Source organism: Pleuronectes platessa, chromosome 11 (genome assembly GCF_947347685.1).
Source record: "Pleuronectes platessa chromosome 11, fPlePla1.1, whole genome shotgun sequence".
NCBI lineage: Eukaryota > Metazoa > Chordata > Actinopteri > Pleuronectiformes > Pleuronectidae > Pleuronectes > Pleuronectes platessa.
Window position 1 is genome coordinate 2,264,744 of NC_070636.1, and position 23,568 is coordinate 2,288,311.

At 45.3% G+C, this 23,568-nt stretch overlaps 1 protein-coding gene across 2 annotated transcripts in view; it reads right to left on the minus strand.

Annotated features, from left to right (window-relative positions):
• mark3a (MAP/microtubule affinity-regulating kinase 3a) overlaps positions 1-23,109 on the minus strand; it is a 38,377-nt gene extending 15,268 nt beyond the window's left edge. For both annotated transcript variants that reach the window (XM_053434213.1, XM_053434212.1), the window contains exons 1-9: positions 22,587-23,109; positions 17,319-17,501; positions 15,756-15,809; positions 7,481-7,529; positions 6,314-6,379; positions 4,667-4,737; positions 3,883-3,939; positions 1,537-1,773; positions 1,302-1,421 (exon numbers count right to left, since the gene is read on the minus strand). In XM_053434213.1, coding sequence (XP_053290188.1) covers positions 1,302-1,421; positions 1,537-1,773; positions 3,883-3,939; positions 4,667-4,737; positions 6,314-6,379; positions 7,481-7,529; positions 15,756-15,809; positions 17,319-17,501; positions 22,587-22,637 — 888 coding nt within the window. In that variant the 5' untranslated portion in view covers positions 22,638-23,109. The remainder of the gene's footprint in view (positions 1-1,301; positions 1,422-1,536; positions 1,774-3,882; positions 3,940-4,666; positions 4,738-6,313; positions 6,380-7,480; positions 7,530-15,755; positions 15,810-17,318; positions 17,502-22,586) is intronic.
• Between the last annotated feature and the right edge of the window lie 459 nt (positions 23,110-23,568).

Below are 23,568 nucleotides of genomic sequence, written 5' to 3' on the forward strand. Positions count from 1 at the left end.
GCTGCTGTTCAGGGACGTGAACTGTTCACTGTGTTGCTCTGGAGTTACTGGGACGGGACCTAACTTCTTAACTAACTCATTGAGGTTTTTATGTGGCTTTTATTTTGCTTTTACTTTGAAAGGAGAGGCTTCAGTAAAGGGGGTTGATGAATAAAACTAAAAGTCATGTCAGAAAACGTCTGTAGAGATGAAACCCATGTGGCTTCCTGTCCAGAACCTCGCAGCACTAACACCCACATTGTTCTCTGCTGCTCTTTCTTTTTTTTGCAAATACATTTTTTAATTTGCACCTGATCAATTATCTGTCTGGGGGGGGGGGGGGGGGGTTTAAATGAGGACCGAGCCAAATTAATTATCTCTGACCGGGCTCTGATGTAACCGGAGCTTACACCGTTATCCAGGGGGAGCGTGTGGCATCTGAGGTCGACACATGTGACCTCAGAGTCAAAGCAAATTTTAAGTTCATTCACTTGCATTTGGAGCCACAGAATTATATTATTATTAACTAGAAGCAATAAAACTGTTTCATTAGCGAAAAATAACTGTTTTTTTGGGTAAAATGGCTCATCGAAATGTTTATATCAATAAACTTAAGAGTGTCTCTAAACCAGATTCCAGTCATTACCAGTAGAACTTTTTAGAGAAGACTTCCAGTTGTGTGTGTGTCGATGGTTGTTCTGCTCGGTGTCAGGTTGATCAGCAGCTCCAGCTAAAGATAATCATTAACACTTTTCACTGCATGAGATCAGCACAGTAATTGATCTGTGGAACAAACTCTCCGTCCTCTTACATAAAAAACTATTTTAACCTCAGCAGAAGCTCTCGGTGAAATAAAACCTCTGGATGTTTCTCTTCTGTCCGATTATGAATTGTCTCAAATTTTGATTTCTTGTTACTAAATGTTGTAAAAACTTGTGAAGGTCACAACAAGTTTGAGAGAAGCTGTGACCCTGAGCATCGTCTCAGTCACGTGTTCGGTGCAAAGGCTCCATCCATCTCCAACCAGGAAGGACAGATTCGGTCCAAACATGACGATGCATTATTCATGGTTACAACACGGGAAAGGAAAGAGGAGAGAGAGAGTGGGCCGCGCTCACAGGAAACAGGACACTGTGGGCGTCGGAGGAGGTGATGCAGGCGGGAGGTACAGGGACCAGAATGAGGGGAGGAGGGGGGGGGGGGGGGGGGGGGGTTGCTGGAGAGAGTGGAGGGTAGATGGCATTCTCCGATGGTGCAGGCGTGCTGGGGGGAGAGTTTTAAGAACTGAGAGGTATATTTACATTTTCTGCGTCCTCCCTCACCTCGAGAGTTCCCCGCTTGGCCGGGTTGAGCACCAGGAAGCGCTTGAGGAGGTTCTCGCAGTCGGTGGACATGTAGAAGGGGATGCGGTACTTCCCTCGCAGCACGCGCTCCCGCAGCTCCTGCAGAGAGGAGAACCACAAGCAGGAGGTTAGAAGGAGACAGGACTGAAGATCTCCAGGAGGTGGACACTGGGCCTGAAGGCAGCATCGTGACGTCAGTAGAACATGTCCTCACCTTGAGGTTCTGTCCATCGAAGGGCAGCGAGCCGCTGACCAGCGTGTACAGGATGACTCCCAGACTCCAGACGTCCACCTCCGGCCCGTCGTACTTCTTCCCCTGGAAGAGCTCCGGCGCTGCGTAGGGGGGGGAGCCGCAGAACGTGTCCAGCTTGTTGCCCATGGTGAACTCGTTGCTGAAGCCGAAGTCGGCGATCTTGATGTTCATGTCTGCGTCGAGCAGCAGGTTCTCCGCCTGCAGGCACAGAGGGGAAGGTCAAAGGTTACGACCCTTGTTTTAGTGAAGTTTTGATCTGAAGGACTTTAAAAACGTCTTCTTGACTTCCGGATGTGATTAATTCAGTTTCACCAGCAGCTCAAACTGCAGATTAGCAGAGTTCACAGTGATTTTGATAACAATGAGTTGAATTAATTAGTGACAAAAGACATTAAAAAGGCTGTCTTATAATGGCTTTACTGTGGATTCAAATTAAACAGATTAAAACTCACGACCTTCATAGAAAAGCAAAACTCATTAAATTCTTGCCTGTACAGTTGTTTCCTGTGTGAAACTGAAAATGAAACCAGATAATGCTTTTTCTTTACATGCATGTAAAGATATTGATCAAGTCGTCTTGCTCATGGTAAGAAAGATATTTCCTCAAAATTATAAACTATTCCTTTAATTGTTTAATATATAAAAATGGTAAAAAGGAAATGCCCATCACATTTGGTCAAGAGACAATTAATCAAATCACTTGTTCCTTAAAAATCTGTCAGAAACCTACAGATAATTTATTTAAAATGATAATAAAGCAGTAAATCCTCACATTGGGAGATCACTGTCACTGTCAGTTCCCTGTCACTTCAGTTCAGTTCAGTTCGGTTCAGTTTGGTTGGAGCTGATCTAATCAAACTGTAAACGTCTCCTCTGTGAATGAAACTCTTCAAACGAAATGAGGCGAAGACTTCAACACAAACAGCTGCTCCCTCACAGCTGTGGGCGAGAGACTAATTAGGGAGCGGAGACAAAACGAGCAGAAGAGTCCACGGAGCCGGAGGACGTGAGGACGAGAGGACGAGAGGACGAGAGGACGGGAGTGAGACACTGAGACACTGAGACGCTGAGGGGCGTCCGCTGCACGAGGGGTAAACAACACTCGTCACCACTTGGCTGGATACAAGGAGATCAAAAAACTAAATAACGCCTCTTCTCATACGCGTCTCACGAAGAGGATTAAAGTCGAGGCAGCTCTGTGACTGTGGAGACGGTCACGTGTTCTATTTTGCATACGAAGGAGGCGCAGGGAGAAGAGGCTGCTCCTCGTGTCCCCCTCCTCATGGATCATTCATGAAGCTCCACAGAGGACACGGTGTGGACGTACAGAGGCAGAGCGGAAACACGGCCTCCTCTTCCTCAAGTGACGCCGAGATAAAAATACAGAAGCATCAATATTTAAACCTGGAGAGGAAGAGTGCGTCACGGCTGTGAAACGGAGGAGGTTCATTTACACTAGAACACGTGAGCGGGTTCTGACTGCTTGTATGTTTGCAGACGCCACCCCCCCCCCCCGCTCACTGTCAAGGTGGTTGTACGGCTTCGGACAAAGTTGGAAAACGGCGAAGCGGGGACTCGTTAGCAGCAGGTGCTGTGTTTAGGAATCAAACGCACCGTGTTAAAGTCGGGTGGGAATCTGGGAGTTTAAGATGATTAATAAAACACTGACGTCAGCTCTCTACACCGTGACCTTTCTATCCAAAATGAGTCAGAGGAAATCAGCCTCAAAAGGTGGAGACACTTTAGTACTAATACAAAGAATAAATGTGGATTTTAGTTGAATATGAAAATTTATATATGAAGCTCCTGCAGCCTGGAAACATCAGACAGCAAATACTCAGATATAAATCAATAAGTCCTGTTTTATATATTATATATGACAGAACAGCATCGTGAACATGCTTAATAACTAATCCTGTGAAACTGGATGATTTTGGTTAGTTAAGATGAAATAGAAAATGTCATTTATTTTGTTAACACTATATAAATGGTCATTACCCCCAAATCTTTTCTAATTATCACTAAATAAGTAATTTCAGATGTTATTTTTGTTTTTAATCTGCATCTGTGTTTTCATTTTGTGCTTCTTGTTAGATTTGATGCTCCATCATTTCATCCTTCTGGCATTTTTAAACTTTCACCTTTCTCAAAAGACCTGAATCCCAAAGAAAACTGATGTTTCTAAAAATGATGACTAGAGACTTTATTCTTTCCATCGTCCCATCATGCAGCTGCACTATAGAACCAGATCAGAGATAATCTGCTAATGACGAGAGTTCCACCCCGGATGTTTTTCCCTGAACTCACCTTGAGGTCTCTGTGAACGATGTGCTTCTGGTGACAGTACTGCACCGCCGATACAATCTGCACAAGAGGAGAGAGAGAGAGAGAGAGAGAGAGAGAGAGAGAGAGAGAGAGAGAGGAGCAGAGTTCAGTTCAGTCTGTTGCTGTGTTCTCGAGCTGTGATGGAGGATGTGGTGGAGGAGGATGTGAGGTCGACGCTGAAGACGAGAAGCAGGCGGCGTTCAACACGTTGAGGGACGGTTTCCTTTGTGCAGAGCTTCTCTAAACAGTGATTACACATTTTAACAGTGGTATAGAAGAGCTAAAAATATGTGGTTTCTAAATTTACATTAAGCATTGTTTTGCATATTGTGTTGAAATGAATCTGGAAAACTAAACATTCACACTTCTTCAACTCTGTAGAAACACATAGGTCAAAATTAACATCGATCACCATGCCTCCTCCATGTCAGCAGAAGTCCCATCTGCTAACATGGAGGAGGCAGGGTTCATGAACTACACTGCAGCCAGCCACCAGGGGGCGATTGAGATAAATGCTGTAAGGTGGACACATAGATAGTGTTTCATAACAAAGTTTCTTGATGAACTAATTTAGAATCTGTTTCTTTGGCTCCTTCAAACATGAGTCAGTGACTTTGGACTGTGGGGGAAAGTCCTTCAGAGACGTCTCTCATCCGTCTCGTCTCTGCAGCGTCTGTGTGAGGCTGGAGGACGGGGGGGGGACGGGGGCTGAGCCGGGAGCAGAGATGTGAAACCAGAACACTGCAGGCGAAGAAAAGCTGGGTACCTGTCTAAATTTAGCCCTGGCCTCTTTTTCCTTCATTCGTCCGTGTGCAACCAGGTAGTCGAACACTTCTCCTGCAGGAGAGAGAGAGAGAGAGAGAGGAGAGAAGAGAGAGAGTGAGACATGGAGTCAGGTGCTGGAGAGGGAGGAAGACTACGAATGAGAAGTCAGAGCAGTGAGGTACAGAGAGAATCAAAACGTCCGTCACAAGCAGACAGAAAGAACTTCACGATTAAACTTCTCCACGCAGCTGCACCATCACCCATGTGCACGGCTCCCGGGGGTTTGATGACCTCACTGAGGCATCTTCCTCACCGAGCTTCTCCTGGAGGCACCGGGCTGCGGCCGTGTGCTCCAGCAGCAGCAGCCCACACTTCAACACTTCCAGGCAAAACGTGACCACACTTACTCATGTGCTAATTAAACTCGAGTGGCTTGTGTGTGCGTGTACGTGCATCCACATTGATGCTAAAAAAAAATAATAGCACAAAGACGCTTCCCCCGCTTTCCCTGAATCCTCGAAACCCTCCCACTCTCCCGGGGCTGACCTGCAGGGGCGGTTCTGTACTTCACGGCTTCAGAGGAGCAACAATTCATCACCGGTCTCTGACTCAACTGCTAAAGACAGAATGTGCCCGACAACACTTTGCGTGTCGGAGCTGCAGGAGCATGGAGAGGAGAGCAGGGATCAGAACCAGGAAGGAGGAGGAGGAGGCTCCACGATGGGAAGTAGAAGATACTTCGAGTCTTAGTCAGACTTGAATTGGAATCATTTGAACACAAGGTCACATGTCACAGCGGTACTCTGAAACGCTGATGTACTTTACAGTATTCAGATGCAATCTGCACCATCACCACTAGATGAGAATAAATCCCACAAACTGAACCTTTAGAATCGAATGTAATTGGCTTTGATCTGCGTTCCTATCTCAGTGCTAATGTAAGTTCTTCCTCCTCCTCCTAAACTCAGAATTGGACCTTTCCAGGAAATCAATGACTTCTTAGGTTCTGTGTATGTGTGTGTCGCTGCATTAAATAAGAAGCCGTCACACACAGACACACACACTACACACCCCGGTATACCTGCACCTCCACACTCCCCCGCTGACCTGCTCTCACTTTACATGTTAACAATAAACACCAACGCTAATCAGAAGTCATTAGGACACGTTTTGATGTTTACTTTGTGTTTCATTGATTGTTAATTGTTATATTTTAAGGAAACTTTATAGAGTTATCATGAAATAACAAACTCATAATTCAACGTTAGGCTTTACTCAACTGCATTTCTCTGTTTTCTGCATCCAAAGTGCAGTTTAATGTATTTATTTCTAATTTCCTTAAATTAAAAACTTCAGAGTCAGATAAACTCTAGATTATTTTGCATTGTACTTTTTAGAAAGAAGTAGAATCTGCAGAGTACACACTGCTCCCTACATCTCTAAATTATTAACACACACATTTATCACATTTGGTGTTAATAAATTATACCTGGACCCAGGGAGCAGAATGTACTGAGCAGACTTCTACTCATTATATCTGTTCATATCTCTACAGCAGCCGTGGATCTGTATTATCTGTTTGTGATTTACAGTCATGTTGTTTTTCCAGTTTCACACAAAATACATGTGAGTCTTGTTTCCGTCTCACCTCCGCTGGCGTATTCCATCACCAGGTAGAGCGTCCTCTCCGTCTCGATCACCTCAAAGAGCTTGACTGGAAGAGGGACAGACAGACAGAGGGGGAATCATTAACTCAATTAGGTCTAAAGAAAGATGGGAGCGATTCAGACAGAGGCAGCAACGAATTCATGAACACGAACTCAAAAAAACAGACACCAGGAGAATCGGGGGGGGGGGGGGGGGAGGGAGTCACGTGGACCGGTGCGGATGTCGTGATCATCTGAGCCGAGCAGCATTCAATATTTACTGTAGAGCCCAAAAAAACGTTGTTCTCACTGCAGTGTGTACAGCTCCCACATATAAAAGACTGTGTGATGATCGGCTGAGGGCTGCTCTGCTAAATATAGACAAGGTGGGAAGGAAGACAAAGACGGAGTACGTGGGAGAGTGTGTGTGTGTGTGTGAGCCGAGAGGAGCTTAACATCATCATCCTGGTAATTGTACTCGCTTTTATACAAGAGGAAACATAAGAGCAACGGAAATTAAAAGTAATGAGGGACGAATCCAGACCTGCTCTGAATGTGAGTTACTTATTGTGTAACCAGGAGAAAACCTTTGTTGTCTAATAACACAATGTTCCTCGATTCATGGAGATATTTATATGATTTACAGCCAACAAAGAGGTTTTCAATTATCTGTTGCCCCCCGTCTTTTTGACACCAGCGCCAATTTCCGAGAGAATAAGTCATGGATTTTTTTATGACATATTTAAGGAACTCCTTTTTCTCTCTGTGTGTGTGTGTGTGTGTGTGTGTCTGTGTGTGTCTGTGTGTGTCTGTGTGTGCGTGCGTGTGTGTGCGTGGATCCGAATAAAAATCTGGACCAAGAGGATTTAAATCTGGTTTTGAAATGAGCTGTGGTTTGTCTTGTTCGGACCGAACCATTTGCCGTACAAATTATTTATGAAGTAATAAATAATCGAGGATATTCTATTTTATTATTAATTCAAAGTCAGATGCATTAAAGGAAACGTGCAGCGTGTTTCAGGGACAGATCGTCGGGGGGGTTTAAATGTCCAGATGAACCTGTGGTCTCATGTGACCGTCCAGGGACAGAAAGGTCAAAGGTCAAGAGCCCTGCGTGAGACAACCTGTGAAAAGTTTAACAACTTGTGTGAATGCACGTTTCCACTCACCTATATTCGGATGATTCAAGATCTTCATTATTCTAACTTCTCTGAAGAGCTGAAACGAGAAACAGAGAAAATACACTTTTATAATTCACTCTGCAGTTTTCAAGATTCAACAATTAAGAAACATTTCAACGTAGATAACAGGAATATTTAGATTCTAAACAAAAATCAAAACCTCAGGACAGAGAAAAACAGTAACACACATACTGAGACATGAAGCCACAACATTTAACTGTTCAAGATTAAAACAAAGATCCTTTAAAAGACAAATCAATCTGACCAACACAACCCGTGTCACACAGGTCAAAGTTTTTAAATATAGACGTGTGCTGTCTGTCGACCTCATGATGTCACTTCCAAACAAAGAGCTCCACAGACAAAATCCATTTTTAGACTCATTGTCAACCTGTCGTCTTTCTCTAATAAACCAGAAGAACAATGGGGAAACGGATTATTAGACAAATATACAGTTAGAATAAGGTTTCTTATAATAGTTGTAAGTTGCATTTGAATGGAATTTAAGAAACAAAAGAACATAAATATCAGATTAATCACTAATGACAGTTTAGGCGATAGTTCAAGTCCAAATTAAATTGTTAAAGCCAGATCCTTCTGTCCCGCTCTCGTGTCTTAAAGACGATGAGACACATGATCATGTTTCCAAGTCAACATTGCAATTCTTCTTCTTGGCTCAATCCTATTCTTAGACAACAGATCATGTGTTCAGAGCCCAGCACGGGTCCTGGTGCTCGCCCATGTCAAAGCTCTGATCAAGAAAACGTGATCAACTTGTGTCGCGAGGACAGGAGTCCCCGAAGCTCAGGGACGGTTTAATCCCCCCCCCCCACAGGATGGAGAGGAGGATGTGAATGAAGTTAAACATGCAGCGTCACATCTTCCCACCTCTCACTAATAATAACACAAGCTGTGGCCACACGCCCGGCCCCCCCCCATCAGCAGTCAGAGACCAGACGAGCAGATCTGTAACGGCCAGGAAGGCTTCTTAGTCTTCTGCTGTACGAGGCACAGAGAGATCTGAGTGCCATTCATTATTGATCCGCTGTTAACTACACCTCCGCCTCCTCCCTTCCATGGAAATATAAAAAGGCATCAATACATCATGAGGCAGGAGCAGTCGGTGCTCTGGTTAGAGGGCTGAGGAGCAGATCGTGGGGCTGGGCTGCCTGAGAAACCACCAACCATCATCAGAGTCACAAATCAGGTCTTATTATTACTCTAGTGCTTTTAAAAACATATTTTAAAAGCCTTGTTAAACAAAGAACAACAGAAATTTTGAATAATGTTCAAATAAAAGTCATCATGAACTGATCAAATCATGAAGCGGAAACCTCTTTAGAAAAACCTTAATTTGATCTTCTGATACCGAACTTCTTAAATACAAAATCTAGTTTTTTATAATATACAATCCCTGGAATATAAAGAAAACATTGTTTAAAGATGCAGATTCTAAAACATCAAATAAATTCTACGTACTAATATTAATGGTGTAAAATAGAAAATCTCATTTTACAGAGGAAAAATCTCTGAATTGAAAATTATATTTTTGTGTGCTATGAATCATAAAATCCTCTAGTTGTTTATTTATTTGTGACCTTTAACTTCTTGAAACAAACGCCAGTTGAGTGAACCTGGAGCCTGAGCGACAGTCAACAAAGGTTTGATGACAGACCAGCTGTCGGCCTGAGGGGCGAACACATGGTGACAAGCAGCAGGTGATGGTTTCACATCCCATGTGGGGCTGCTGGCTGAGCTGCACCAACACAATGTTACACGTCTCCACTCAACAGAGGGGATACACACGTTAGGTCCGGTCCTGTTCTACTGTGACCCTCCCTCCCTCTGGACCGGGTCTCGAACCTGTGTAACGTGTCCTCAGTGGTTCAGATGTTTCATCCCAACAGTCTCACGCTTCTGGATGAACTTGGTGTTGTCACAGTTCCTTTCTAAAAACCACACAGACCAAATGTCACGAGCTAAAGTTCAGACCACTTTCTGACGGCTTTTAAAAGAATTCTGGGTAATGTCAGAATCCATATCCCTCCATCCTTCTGTTCACGTCTAGAAACCGACCTCAACACAAACACACCTCAGTCTGTATCACTGGAAATCACATGATTCCACATTCGCAGCTTAAACAATCAAATTCTCAGAAGAGCGGCGGCTGTCGCTTGATAATGAGATAATAAATCTAATTTAACTCCAGTTTCAGAGACGACTGAAGGGTTAATTATGAACTCAGGTCAGCGAGGCCTTGGGGATGGAGGCGGCCGGGTTGGAAGCCATGTTAACAAACTGAGCCAGGACGAGACTGGCTGCTATTAAGGAGGAAGAGGAGGAGGAGGAGGAGGAGGAGGAGAAGGAGGAGTGAGCCTGAGGTCTCCAGCTCTCCGCCTTTGATACGGCTCCGTCCATCATTATCCTGTAAATCCTCTCCTGAACTGGCAGAGTCCAGTGGGATGGATCTGGTTTACCGTGTGGACACAGGAACCAACCGTCCCTGCGGCTCAAAGACACAAACTGTCCAATCAGAGGACAAGCTTCAGCTGAGCCGCAGGACAGACGTGATGCTGATCGTCCGTCCATCAGAGACGAGCACACAAACGTCTCTCTTCTCAGAAACTCCACCACTGCCACTGGTTTCTTTTGGCCCAGCGGGTTCTGGCCTACAAAGCAGATACGAGCTCTCCAACACAAACAAGTACATGGGAATACTTTGTCAGGTATGTTGCGCAGTAAACAGAATTAGTGTGGAAAAGGCAACACACACAGAGAGAGAGAGAGAGAGGGAGAGATGATTCACTACATAACACAACCATGAGGTCGAGGACAGAAACCTGCTGGTGCTCCAGTCATACCAGCGCGATGATGCACAGCCGTCCCGATTACACAACCCGTCCTGGGATCAATACCCAGGCAGCTCCAGGCCGAGTGACACACAGGTCTGAGGGTGAGGTCGCTCCTACAGTTGGGTTTCTGGGAGTCCACGACTTCGAGGGAAACTCTCCCCTGCTGCGAGTTCCTGTTTAGGGTTAACGTGACCTGATGGGAGGCTTGTAAACAGAATCCCGTGGGCTCCTCCACGCTGGATCGTTTACTTGATGGTTTTTTTTTTGGTTCCATCCCACCGGGTTCCAGGCTTCGAGTTGAATCACAACAAATCAGATTACGAGGCCCTGCAACATCAGCACTGGATCTCTGAAGGGCCCCAGAGGTTATTTCACTGTAGAGACAAACAACCAGGCTGCAGTTTCACCCTCAGCACAACTTTCAAAGCAAGTTCTGTGTTCCCTCTAAAGCCTGAATGTTATTGTTCTCATCTGAGCAGTTCAACCAGAGGGAAGGAAATCTGTGGTTCAAATGTTCTGCTCCAATCACAACAAGGTTTGGGCACTTTAAGGAAATTGGGGGGGTGGTGGGGGTTCTTCTCAGCCATTTGAAGTTATGAAGAGAAGGATTAGACGCTGCAGGTGTAAAGAGAAGAACCAAACTTCTACACAAACTTTCCTTTTGCCAGTTTAGTAGTTTTGTGTCTGAGTCATGAGAAGTTCAATCAAAGACAGAGAATGGAAAGAAAATAAAACAAAAGTTCAAAATGTTGATGTTTGACCAACATTGTTTTTAGTGAAAATTAACCTGTCAAACCTTTTAAATATAAAAGTACATGTTGACTTAAACCCAGATACTGATACGTCTGAGCCGGCCTGTCTCTAAGTGAAGCTGTAGCAGGAGGCATGAGATGATGGCAGCTGCTGCATTCTGGGTAATTAAGGGGAAACGCTGAGCACATCTTCAACCACAGAAGTGAGGACGACGCCTGCAGTGAAATCTAACATTAAACATCAAAGTTTGATCTCTGCAGATACTCAGCACACTCCTTGTAAAGTGTCCGGTGTAATCGGAAACACCGGTTGTTGTTGTTGTTGTGAGTTTATTACCCGGTGATAAACCCTCGTTCTATAAATGACGTCAGAGGCTTTAGTGACGGCTCCTCCAGCACTTAATGAAGAGAGGAGCCTCCACTCAGGGAACAGAGGTTCACCCGTCTGATCGGTGTTTACATTTAATCAAGAGCTCCTGGTGTCACACTCCCTCTGTGACCTTCGACCTGGACGACCACAAGGAGCCTCTGCAGGCTGAATGAGGACAGAGCAGGAGGAGCAGAGCAGAAGAGGAGAGCTGGAGGAGCAGAGCTGGAGGAACAGAGCTGGAGAGGAGAGCTGGAGGAGCAGAGCAGAAGAGGAGAGCTGGAGGAGCAGAGCTGGAGGAGCAGAGCCGGAGGAGCAGAGCAGGAGGAGCAGAGCAGAAGAGGAGAGCTGGAGGAGGAGAGCTGGAGGAGCAGAGCAGAAGAGGAGAGCTGGAGGAGGAGAGCCGGAGGAGCAGAGCAGAAGAGGAGAGCTGGAGGAGGAGAGCCGGAGGAGGAGAGCAGAAGAGGAGAGCTGGAGGAGGAGAGCTGGAGGAGCAGAGCAGGAGGAGCAGAGCAGAAGAGGAGAGCTGGAGGAACAGAGCTGGAGGAGCAGAGCAGGAGGAGCAGAGCAGAAGAGGAGAGCTGGAGGAACAGAGCTGGAGGAGCAGAGCAGGAGGAGCAGAGCAGAAGAGGAGAGCTGGAGGAGCAGAGCTGGAGGAACAGAGCTGGAGGAGCAGAGCAGGAGGAGCAGAGCAGAAGAGGAGAGCTGGAGGAGCAGAGCTGGAGGAACAGAGCTGGAGGAGCAGAGCAGGAGGAGCAGAGCAGAAGAGGAGAGCTGGAGGAGCAGAGCAGGAGGAGCAGAGCAGGAGGAGCAGAGCAGAAGAGGAGAGCTGGAGGAGGAGAGCTGGAGGAGCAGAGCAGAAGAGGAGAGCTGGAGGAGGAGAGCTGGAGGAGGAGAGCAGGAGGAGGAGAGCGGGAGGAGGAGAGCCGGAGAAGCAGAGCCGGAGGAGCAGAGCTGGAGGAGCAGAGCTGGAGGAGCAGAGCAGAAGAGGAGAGCTGGAGGAGCAGAGCAGGAGGAGCAGAGCAGAAGAGGAGAGCTGGAGGAGGAGAGCTGGAGGAACAGAGCTGGAGGAGCAGAGCAGGAGGAGCAGAGCAGAAGAGGAGAGCTGGAGGAGGAGAGCAGAAGAGGAGAGCTGGAGGAGCAGAGCTGGAGGAGGAGAGCTGGAGGAGCAGAGCAGGAGGAGCAGAGCTGGAGGAGGAGAGCAGGAGGAGCAGAGCAGAAGAGGAGAGCTGGAGGAGGAGAGCGGGAGGAGGAGAGCAGTAGGAGCAGAGCAGGAGGAGCAGAGCAGGAGGAGCAGAGCTGGAGGAGCAGAGCTAGAGGAGCAGAGCTGGAGGAGCAGAGCAGAAGAGGAGAGCTGGAGGAGGAGAGCCGGAGGAGGAGAGCGGGAGGAGCAGAGCCGGAGGAGCAGAGCAGGAGGAGCAGAGCTAGAGGAGCAGAGCTAGAGGAGCAGAGCTAGAGGAGCAGAGCTAGAGGAGCAGAGCAGGAGGAGCAGGAGGAGCAGAGCTAGAGGAGGAGAGCAGGAGGAGCAGAGCAGGAGGAGCAGAGCAGGAGGAGCAGAGCAGGAGGAGCAGAGCAGAAGAGGAGAGCTGGAGGAGCAGAGCTGGAGGAGCAGAGCTGGAGGAACAGAGCTGGAGGAGCAGAGCAGGAGGAGCAGAGCTGGAGGGGCAGAGCAGGAGGAGCAGAGCAGGAGGAGCAGAGCAGGAGGAGCAGAGCAGGAGGAGCAGAGCTGGAGGAGCAGAGCAGTTCTCCAGGAGCCGGTGACAGATGTGAGCTCAGCTCCTCTGAACTATCAAGAGCAGAGGCTGAAAATAAACATGTCGGCTTCAGAGACGATTTCCCCCGCTATCAGCCTCTCGCCAATTCCTCCTGTTACACAACGGGTCAGGACACAGCGGTGCCGGCTCCGGTGCAGGTCGGCTGCTTCCACCGAGCAAACCCAGAGGCAGAGACAAATCTAAAAACTAAACACCAGACCCAATCAGACCCAAACCTTTAAAACTCATCTGAATCTAAACACAACATCGGACAAATCGTGAGCCGGCGATGTTCAGTCGACACAAATCAACCACAGTTTTAAAATAGCACGAGCATAAATGTTTTTAAAAGGAGACGTTTTGCTGTTTTCTATTCATCCTTTTGACTCCATGTCCAAGAAAAGACCAGAACGACACGACCACGGTATTTTTCTAACTTCAACAGCATCACTGTGCATTCGGTTTCTCATGGTGCTCTGTTGTACAGCTGGGCACAAATATTCTAACATGGGAATAATTTGTGTAGATTGATGAAAAATACAAATCTGTGTTAAGAGTTTTGCTTTTTGTGACTTTGTTGTGGTTCTAAGGATTTATTATCATCATCATCTTCATCATCATCATACTCCTCCTCCTCCTTCTATCTGGGTCAGGTCATGTTCAGGACACCTTCGAAAATCATTTGATGCAGGTTAAGTTCATTAAGTTTTCCCACTGTTCCTTTTTGGAAAACCCACAACCACATGTTATATGTTCATTTGTTGAATCTGTACAACACAATGCTCTGGTGTCGAGGGGAGTTGTGTGATATTTGTTATCCAGGACCAGAGAACTTTCTTAAGCTGTATCACCTTGAGAAAGAGTCAAATGAACCTTTCCTCTGTTTCCAGGCGTTATGCTAAGCTAAGCTAACTGGCCTTAGCTTCATAATGACCATGATGAGTTTTATTGATTCTCATTAAACTCAGCATGAAAGCAAATAAGTACATTTCTAAAAAACATGTCAAAGTATTCCTCTAACACGAGTGACCTTGTAGAAATGAACCTTGCAAGATAAGGCCCCAGGCTGGAGGCTCGTGAAAAACAAAAACCACAAATCAAATCCATGTCAGGATTTCCTTCAATTCTCAATCTGCGTCTCAGCCGCCGAGAAAGAAAAAGAGAAAACGGAAACCGAACTTTAAATAGAATCACGTGACAGGAGCGTGAACTCTAATGTGTCAATCACAGACCAAGTACTGAGAAGTATTGTAGTTTCTTTTTTTTCAAGCTTGTTCCAATTCCTCAAAATAACCATCAAAAGGAAATCTGTGTTCCCGGTGGAGCGGCCGGAAAAATAACACCACGGATAAAGACATTTTGTTCTCCTTGACTTTAACAAAGCTCCAAACCTAAAAACAACAAGCGCGGCTGACAAAGGCCTCACGCTTTGTGTGTGTGCGTGAACGGCCGCTGTCATGACTCAGTGTTTTTTTGTCCGTGTGGTGTCACAGTCAATGCCAAAGGGCCCGGGCCTCTGAGATACAAAGAACAGAATCAATGGAGCTTTGGAAAAACTGATGGAAAACCACTAGCCGGGCGCTGGGAGGGCCGAGGGAGCGAGGAGCCGGGCGGCGGGGGGGCCAGCTGAGCGCCAACACCCGACGCCATCACCGTCACAGCAGCACCAGCCGCCGAGCTCTGCCCCGGCCGCTCTTATCTATCTGACAGGCAGAGAAAGCCTCCGGAGCCGCGGCAGCCAAGTCGATATCGCCCTGACTTCCCTGAAATGACTTCCACGCCGAGAGACGGAGCCAGAATGCACAGCGGCACAGATCAAAACAACCACACAAACACACACAGACACACACACATCTCCCTTGCTAATGAGTGTACACATTAAAATAAGGGCATTATGGGCTGACTTCAAACTGGAAAGTGAAACTGGGACGCTGGGGCAACATTCACACTCAGGCCGCCTGAGGAATTAGCATTTTTTAAAAAGGAAAAACCCGCTTCCTGATTTTAGGGGTTTTAAACTGTGCCTCCCAGCTACATGACAGCCGAACAGCGGGAACTGGGAGAAGGTGGATGAAGGTGAAGAAGAAGAATAACAGATGTTCACAGAAACAACATTAATTACCACTTCCAGCAGAAAAGCCTCCAGGGGACAAATCTAAACCTTAAAAAACCTTCTTATTCTTTTTTTAATTGGCTCAAACCCTGGAGTTTGCTCTTCTCTTCCTAAACTGGATTGAACAGAAACAATCTCCTTGCATGAGATCTACAGAAGCTTCATGTGAGTGGGACACTGAGCGGAGCTGAATCATCTCCTCCACTGCAAAAAGCATCCGATGAAATAATAAAAGCTCTTAGTTCACACCGGGAAGCTATAAGGAGAACACACACACTCCGTCCCAGCATGCCCTGCGTCCCACTTACACAATTAATACTCAATCTGTCGTGCGTCATGAATTAGTAAATGAATTCTGCCACAGCGTGAGAGAATAAACCAAGAGAGAGAGGGAGAGGAGGGGGGGGGGGGGGGGGGTAAATTACCTTCTGAAGGCTGTTTGGGTTCAGCTGCGTCTTGTCTATTATCTTAATTGCCACCTGTGGAGAGAAAAAACAGCATTGGAACAGAGCTAAATAGAAGAAGAAGAAGAAGAAGAAGAAGAAGAAGAAGAAGAAGAAGAAGAAGAAGAAGAAGAAGAAGAAGAAGAAGAAGAAGAAGAAGAAGAAGAAGAAGAAGAAGAAGAAGAAGAAGAAGAAGAAGAAGAACTGACATCAGGCAGCACAGGAACAGAAACAGACATTAAGGAGCCGAGGCAAAACCGAAAATATGTTGTTTTCATAGAAAAATCACTTGATACATCTACATTTATATCTTTTAGAGACAATCAGAGACGGTTTCCTCCTCCAGATGAATTCAGGCCGACGGCAGCGGAGGAATAATTAACGACAGAATCAAGAGGGACTCGAGCTGAGAAGAGCGACACTGTCACGTTAAGAGTCGAGCTCTAGGATCAGAAGAACTCTTTCTGTTCATCAATTATAAACGGTTCAAACGCTCATCTTGAAAACATCCATTACTGCCAACAAGGTTTAGAGCCACGAGCCGGGTTGTGTGTACGGAGGGTGTTTGTTTTAATATTTAACTCATTCTCCTCCTGAACACTCTAATTTTTAACAATTCTTCCTTTTGAACACACGTCACAGTTGTTGAATGTGACGAGTCTCACAGAAGAAGAATTTTTAAACTGCAGTCTTGATCGAATGGTTTTCTAAAAATGGAAAACTTCTGAATTAGATTAGGAAGCGACTGATCAGGGAACAAAGAAACCACGTTAGACATCCGAGCAGCTTTTGATGTGACGCGCTGCGGACACATTTCTATCGCCACAGAAGAAGCATTGAGGTTTCATTTCCAGCTCTGGGAGTTGATCTGAGCTTCGTTTTTAAAAAAGCTGAATACGGGTCAATCACTGTGATTCTACCCCCCCCCCCCCCCCGATGAAACTGCTGCAGTTTCAGTGCTGTTAACGTAACGACTCGGAGGAGGAGTCACGACTGGGAATAATTTGTGAATTTAAATCTGAAGTATTCAGGGGAAGAGATCTGTGAGGGGACTGTGGGGCCTTGGCAGAGGAAAGAGTTTAAATTTCTGGGACTTTGTTGGGGTTCTTAGGATATTATAATATTAAAATCATCATCATCATCATCATCATCATCATCAAGCTCCTCCTCCTCTTCGATTTGGGTCAGGTCGTGTTCAGGACGCCCTCAGATAAGAAAAAATATGTCTTCGAAAATCATTTGATGCAAGTCAAGTTCATTAAGTTTTTCCACTGATCCTTTTTGGAAAACCCAAATATCAAATGTAATGTATTTGTTCAGACTTGATTGTATGTGTGCATCTAAATAAAATGGCTGCTGATTGCACACCTCAGTAGAAAGAATAAGAAATAAGTTAGGGTTAGTCTTCTGAAGTAAATGTAAACATGTAATCAATATTTAACGGGTGTGAAACTATTTTAACCAGATTTTCTTGTTCAACCAGTAAAAAGTCGGCTGAACACTTGACCCTGACTTCATTCTCTAGAGCGTCTCGGTGCGTCTCACCTCTCTGCCGGTGAGGATGTGTCGGGCCAGTTTGACCTTGGCGAAGTTGCCCTTTCCGATGGTCTTGAGCAGCCGGTAGTTTCCGACGTGCGGCTGCTGCGGCTCCTCCGAGCTGCGCGTCCGCACGCCGGTGCGGCTGGAGCGCGTGCTGATCTCCTGACGCCCATTACTGTGAGACGTGTGCTGTGGGAAAGAAAGAGACATTACTTTAGACAACTGCAGGTGGTGCATGCTGGGAAACATGTACGCGAGTCACATGCACGGTGACTCGTGGTGACCGGCTGCTCCACTCATGATATTTATAGTTCTTCATCCAGGCGAGGAAGGTAACTTCTATCTTCCACCTGCCGCGGACCAACGAGGAGCTCGGTGTTTACAGGAGGTTTTAAGATCTCAACCGTCAGAGCCTCAGAATCAGGGGAATAATGTGACAGTGAACTTCAGCCACAGACATTAATGTGATAATAATAAATTAACGGTCTAATCATTTGATGTCTGAGATGTCAGAAAATAAGGGGAAACATTTCCATCACAAGTTCCCAGGCTCCTCTGTGACGTCATGTCCAAATAGAAAGATCTAAATCCAGAGATTATTAGGTTAGTTTATTTATTCTCTCAGCTCTGAAACCGTTTAGGAACATCCCTGCTTTTCATTTTTGATCAGATCTAAATGTTCCAGACCAGAATCAACAGTTCAATCGTGGCTTCAACACATTAATGAGAGTCACGTTCAAATAATTGACTAAATTGAAGACATGTGACTCAGGGAGTTTTGTTTTCACCGAACAGGATCAACAGAAAAACTTAGTTACCTTTATTTTAAAAGGATTTTCACCGGTTTCCCAGAGAATATTTCTTGGATCTTGATTAAACAAATCAGGCACATTCATAGGACTACTCCTTATGAGTCTGTGCATTGAGCTTGATTGAATTGAAGGAGCCTGTGGGGCCTTGGCGGAGGTATGAGCTCGGCTGAGTTCCATTCTGGTTGCCTCATGTCAGTCGGCTCACTAATAATGTTTCTTTACTTTACTTTACGCTTCACTCGGTTTCAAATTCTGTTCTGAATGAAATATGCATTTTAACTTGCATTAAAAAGATTAAAACAATAAAAGACCACGTGGCTGTCAGTGTTTGTTCCTGTGGTTTTATGAACAGGAAGCGCAGCAGAGTGAACAGAAACAAATACAAGTTAATAAAAGGTTATTGAAGGGTCAAACTATAGCAACAGACTGGTTTAGAAGCTAATGATGTGATTTACTCTGTGAAAATTATCATGTGAAGCTCGTAAACAACCCGGATCCTGAATTATAATGTTTCCTCAGCTGTGTAATTAGCAGAGGACACATTAAACACCATTAACACTCATTAAATATCTGTCATTTGTGGTGAGAAGCTCTGCTCCCTTTTCCCTGAAGGACATTAGACCTAATTTGTCACCACTGGTTTTATGATTAGTTCTGGAATCCCAGTCTTGAGTTTTTACTGGGATGAATCTTTTGTCTCATACGACAGCAGCTGTGTCACTTTGGGGTTTGTTCTGTTTGTATAAAACAATCAGTTTCTGCCTTTTCAGTCATTGAGAAAATTAATGGAAGATTCATTGATAATAAAAAAGTTAGTTGCAGCCCAACCTGACGTCAGTGTGTATTACACATACCAGTGGAGGAGGCCCAGCACTGCTCCTCACACACACAACACTGGAAAATCCTGTTTACCAACCAGCTTTGTCAGCCTCAGTGAGTCTAAGTGGGATCTGAACTCAGCCCACGTCACACGTATGAGCCCGAAACTTAACTCCTCAGGATATTTCACAAAGGCCGCGAACACACACACACACACACACACACAACCTGGTGCATTCTGGGCCGCGTCCTAATCGGTTTTGATGCTGCACAGCTCTGACAGCACCACCAATGGAGGGATTGATTTTTTTGTGATACCGTGTTCAAAAGCAGCCCCCCCCCCTTGTCCCAACAACTATAAAAACTAAATGTGGTGATCGACTGCCCCTCCCGTCCCCACCCAATCCGACCCCATTCACCCCGACAGCAGTGAAAGGGACTGTGATGAAGTGGGAACCTTAACAATAAGAGCGTCACCCTTTAACTTCTTGCTCCTCTAACAGCAAATAAAGCACGTTATAACTCTACTGCATGTTCTCAATCCACAAAGCACAAACCCAGTTTTACCGTCTCTAGGTGACATATGATTCAATCTATACGATACTGTGCAGATACTACAGATAACACGACGTCTCACTGAGAGTAATGGAGATATAACAGCAGATAGCAGGAGTATCAGGTACAAAGGGAAGACAAGGTCACAGTCAACTTAATAACCGCTGCAGACATTCAAAACGTCCATAATAATATTGTGAAGACATCAGGGGACGTTTAAATAACCATGAAAGTCACAAAAGGTCACTTCAAACTCTCCTGTAAGCTGCAGAGACACACTTTAAGTCACTGAAGGAATATTTTAGGATTCTTCAGTGATAGAGGAGATAACAATACCATCAACTGGGATAAGGTCACTGGTGAAGACCAAGTGGGAAGATCAGATTCTCCCACAGAAACATCTCCTCTAAAAGAAACAAACAAGTTTCCATTTTCCCACATGACATGAAAAGAAAGAAAAGGCCAGTTTGATTTGATCCTTTCCTTTTCAGTGGCTACTCACAAAGCTGCGGAGTCTCCTGGCCGCCTGGGCGCCCGTCATGTTTCAACAGGAGATAGATTCTGCCCCGCTGAGGAGGAGGAGGAGGAGGAAGAGGAAGAGGAGGATGCCCATAGAGATTCCCACAACACCAGATTCCCCCAACTCAAGAGCACCGGTAACCAGACAGAGAGGGAGACAAGGGGGGGGTGCACTGATCCCAGTCAAGCCCCATTACAGGCAGACACACCAAAACCGGACACCAGACTCTGTCCTTTCAAAATAAGAGCTTCCAGTCAGCTGCCTTCTCAAGGGTTGGGGGCATAAAGGCTCCTCTGTGCCTTTGTGTAGGATTATCTTGCAAATGGATTTCAGGACTTAGTAAGAAACTCAGGGTTCTCACGATTTACTCACATTTTGTTTAACTCTGGGAATCGAATAGTTCAGGGAAAATCTGCATCTAAATTCACCGACTGTTCTTTTTATCTCTTTGTTTTCACTGTTTGTTTGTTTTTTTTTACGTTTGCAGCCGGTGAAACGTCTGGTTCTCCACCACACGGATGAATAAAGTTCCACCACATCCCCTCAGCGCTCCACTTGTGCTTTGTCTCCTCTCCAGCTGACTCCCTGCTGCTGCCGTGACGAATCATGAGACTTTGATGAAGTCACATGTGCACGTTACGTGGCCGCGGTTGAACAGGATGTGAGCAGAAAGGGGAGATTATGGTGGATAAGCAGGAACATGAATTTTAAAGTAACGTGAACTCAACAGAAGCACGTGGCGATTCGGAGAGTGAAGGTTTAGAAAGTATTAATTACAGCAATGAAAAGGTTCTAAACAGCTGTTACAGGAGTTAAGGAAACTTTACCAGTTCGCTCAGAATTTAAGATTTGAGCGCGAAGTGCTACAACACTTACAGAATCGATTTCCAGCTAATTCATTATTTGACAATATGATCATTTAAATCATCCAACAACCAAAAAATTCATATATTTCCTCTTTCCTTCACATTAGGAGTTCACGCATTGAACAGGCGGAAGCTGGTTTTTATGAGTAATGAGCGAAAACTGTGAGAAAGATGTTTTTACCGATTTAAATTCTGAAAACTGAGCAGATGTTTGAATTAAAATGACCCAAATATTAAAAACGTCCTCTTTTTTGTAGCTGTTAAATAACTTTGCAATTTGGACAATTAGTTGCACAAAATATAATTGAAAACTATAAACCGAAAAGATTGTTTTAAGTGACAACTTAAAGGTCAAAACTACATATTTTCATGCTCAATCATTTTCCAATTATTTTTACATTTGACTTATTAATAATTCGGGCTACAAAACCTTAAAATAGGTGATATTGATATGTGAGCAGCTGGAATCCATGGATTTGAGGCACGCTTGGTTAAAATAATGAAGACACAAACAATAAATGAATGAACTTAAGTTTCATAGACACATTTTGAGCTCACTGAGAAAATCAGAACTATGTTCATTGGCTGTGTGGCCAGAGAAGTTATACATTATTTAAGTCATCACCACAGGGTCTGTTGACTAAACTGCCATTTTGTTTTGCATCAATTCAAATATTGTTCATTTGATTTGTCAAAATATATAAAATATGGAAAGTAACATTAAAACGTGTGAGGGATTCTATTGGAGAACATTGAATCATATTTAATGTCATTTAAATTTGTGTTGGTTAAAAACAAATTTAAAATACCAACAGTTAGGGACAGATGATTTATCTGTCCATGTACATTATTTCTACTTTTCTGATCATGTGGCCAGAGAAGAACAGTTATCACTGAAGTCATCACTTCCAGCTCTGGTAGTTATATAATACGACTAAAGTGTCATTTATATTTTGTTTTACTGAAATGTATTGTTCATTTTATCTAACAAATTCAAAAATAAGGAACGTATAAAGTAACATTAGAGAAGTGGATGACTCTAGAGGAGAACACGTTTAATTCAAATTCAATTTGTGTTATTTAAAGACAGATTTTAAATACTAATGGATAGAGACATATGCAAATCAGTTCTACTTTAGTTCCGTTTCAATGTGCGTAGTTTCCTCTTTTGAAGGATTTAGAACAACAACACACAGACGCTTTGATTCCTTCTCTACAACGATGCTATTTTTAGAGATTAAAATGATGAAATGTTTTTGTGCGTCAGCGAAGTTTAATTTTGAAAATCCACACCGGAAGCGCTAATCAGCTACATTGAGACGTTTATTTCCCAGACTGAGATTCTATTGGTCACGAGGGGGCGGGACTAACGAGTCCATATTTGGAAGCTGAGCGGTGGAACCCCCTGAGTGACAGCCGGGCGAGCCAATGGGGAGCGCGGCCAGGAACCACTGTTGCCTGCCAGATGAAGCAAAGTGTTGTAGTTCACTTTGTGTTCGGGCCTAAAGGTCCAGACTTCCGGTTCCGATCAGCTGCTCGCACCCAGAACTCAGTGAATAAAACGCAGAATAAAGAGAAACACGCAGCGACGGAGGATTTAAAGTGAAACAATCCGACCCAGTGCAACAAATCACAGGAAGCCCGAGCGAGTGAAGTGGCTCCGCCGCGTCCGGGGCAGTTAGACCGGGACTCGAGCTCTTACCGTCTCCGTCACCTTCTCGTTCACTGTGGGTAATGGAGTTTTGTTGGACATCTTCTCCTCCGGTCCCGGTTCTTACGTCCAAAAATCCGCCGACACACACACTCGCCACTAAGCCCGATTCTGCGCGTCGCCCCTCGGATCGAGCTGCCTCCGCATGGATCGCTTCTCTCAGGGGCAGCGGACGTGCTGGAGCGCACGAGCCGAGAGGAAATCAGCCTGACGTGCGTCCGCAGCGAGCCTGAAAGCGGGTCCGACCCGAGGCAGCGTCCGTGCGTCCGGTGGGTTCGAGTCCCTGAACTCAACTGACGCTCAGGCGCTGTCCAGCGAAAAATGGCTCCGGGCTTTTTCCCTTCCTCAAAAACAGCAGCTTAAAAAGAAGCCATGGCGTCGAGGCCCCGCGCTGCGTGTTTCCTACCGGGCTTCGGACGGCGGCGGCGGCTCAGATACTCGCCGTCGGCTCGGTTTCTTCCATCTCCGGTGGCCCGAAGTGAAGCTGTCTGAGTTAGGTGGAACCAAAATGGCGGCTCGGCGGCGGGGCTGGATTAGGGTGCGTTCACGGGCCGCTCCCAGGCTCCGACATCCCAGCTCCTCGTGAGCCGTCCACCAACCAGCAGTTGTTTTCATTTGTTCCCCTCGATTAGTCGATTAAAAATCCATCACAAGTTCAAATTCATTAGACGTTAGTGGCAAAATCAAGCAGTCGTAAAATGTGGAACGTATTCAAATATAGGGTAATGACTAAAGTGATTTTTCATTAATTCATTATTCCCTGTTAGTCAACGAAATTCATTAAAAATTCAAATTAATTTGTAAAATATCAAACATAGGGACATGTGTCGTTGTGACTACAATGTATTTAAGTTTTTCAAGAATAAGTGAATTCATATTCATTAGAGGTTAGTGGTCAAATTAGGCAGTCGCAAAATGTTCTTTTAAAATTCAGTAGTCGGGAAATTGTGTCCTATAAGTGAAATGTAGGGTT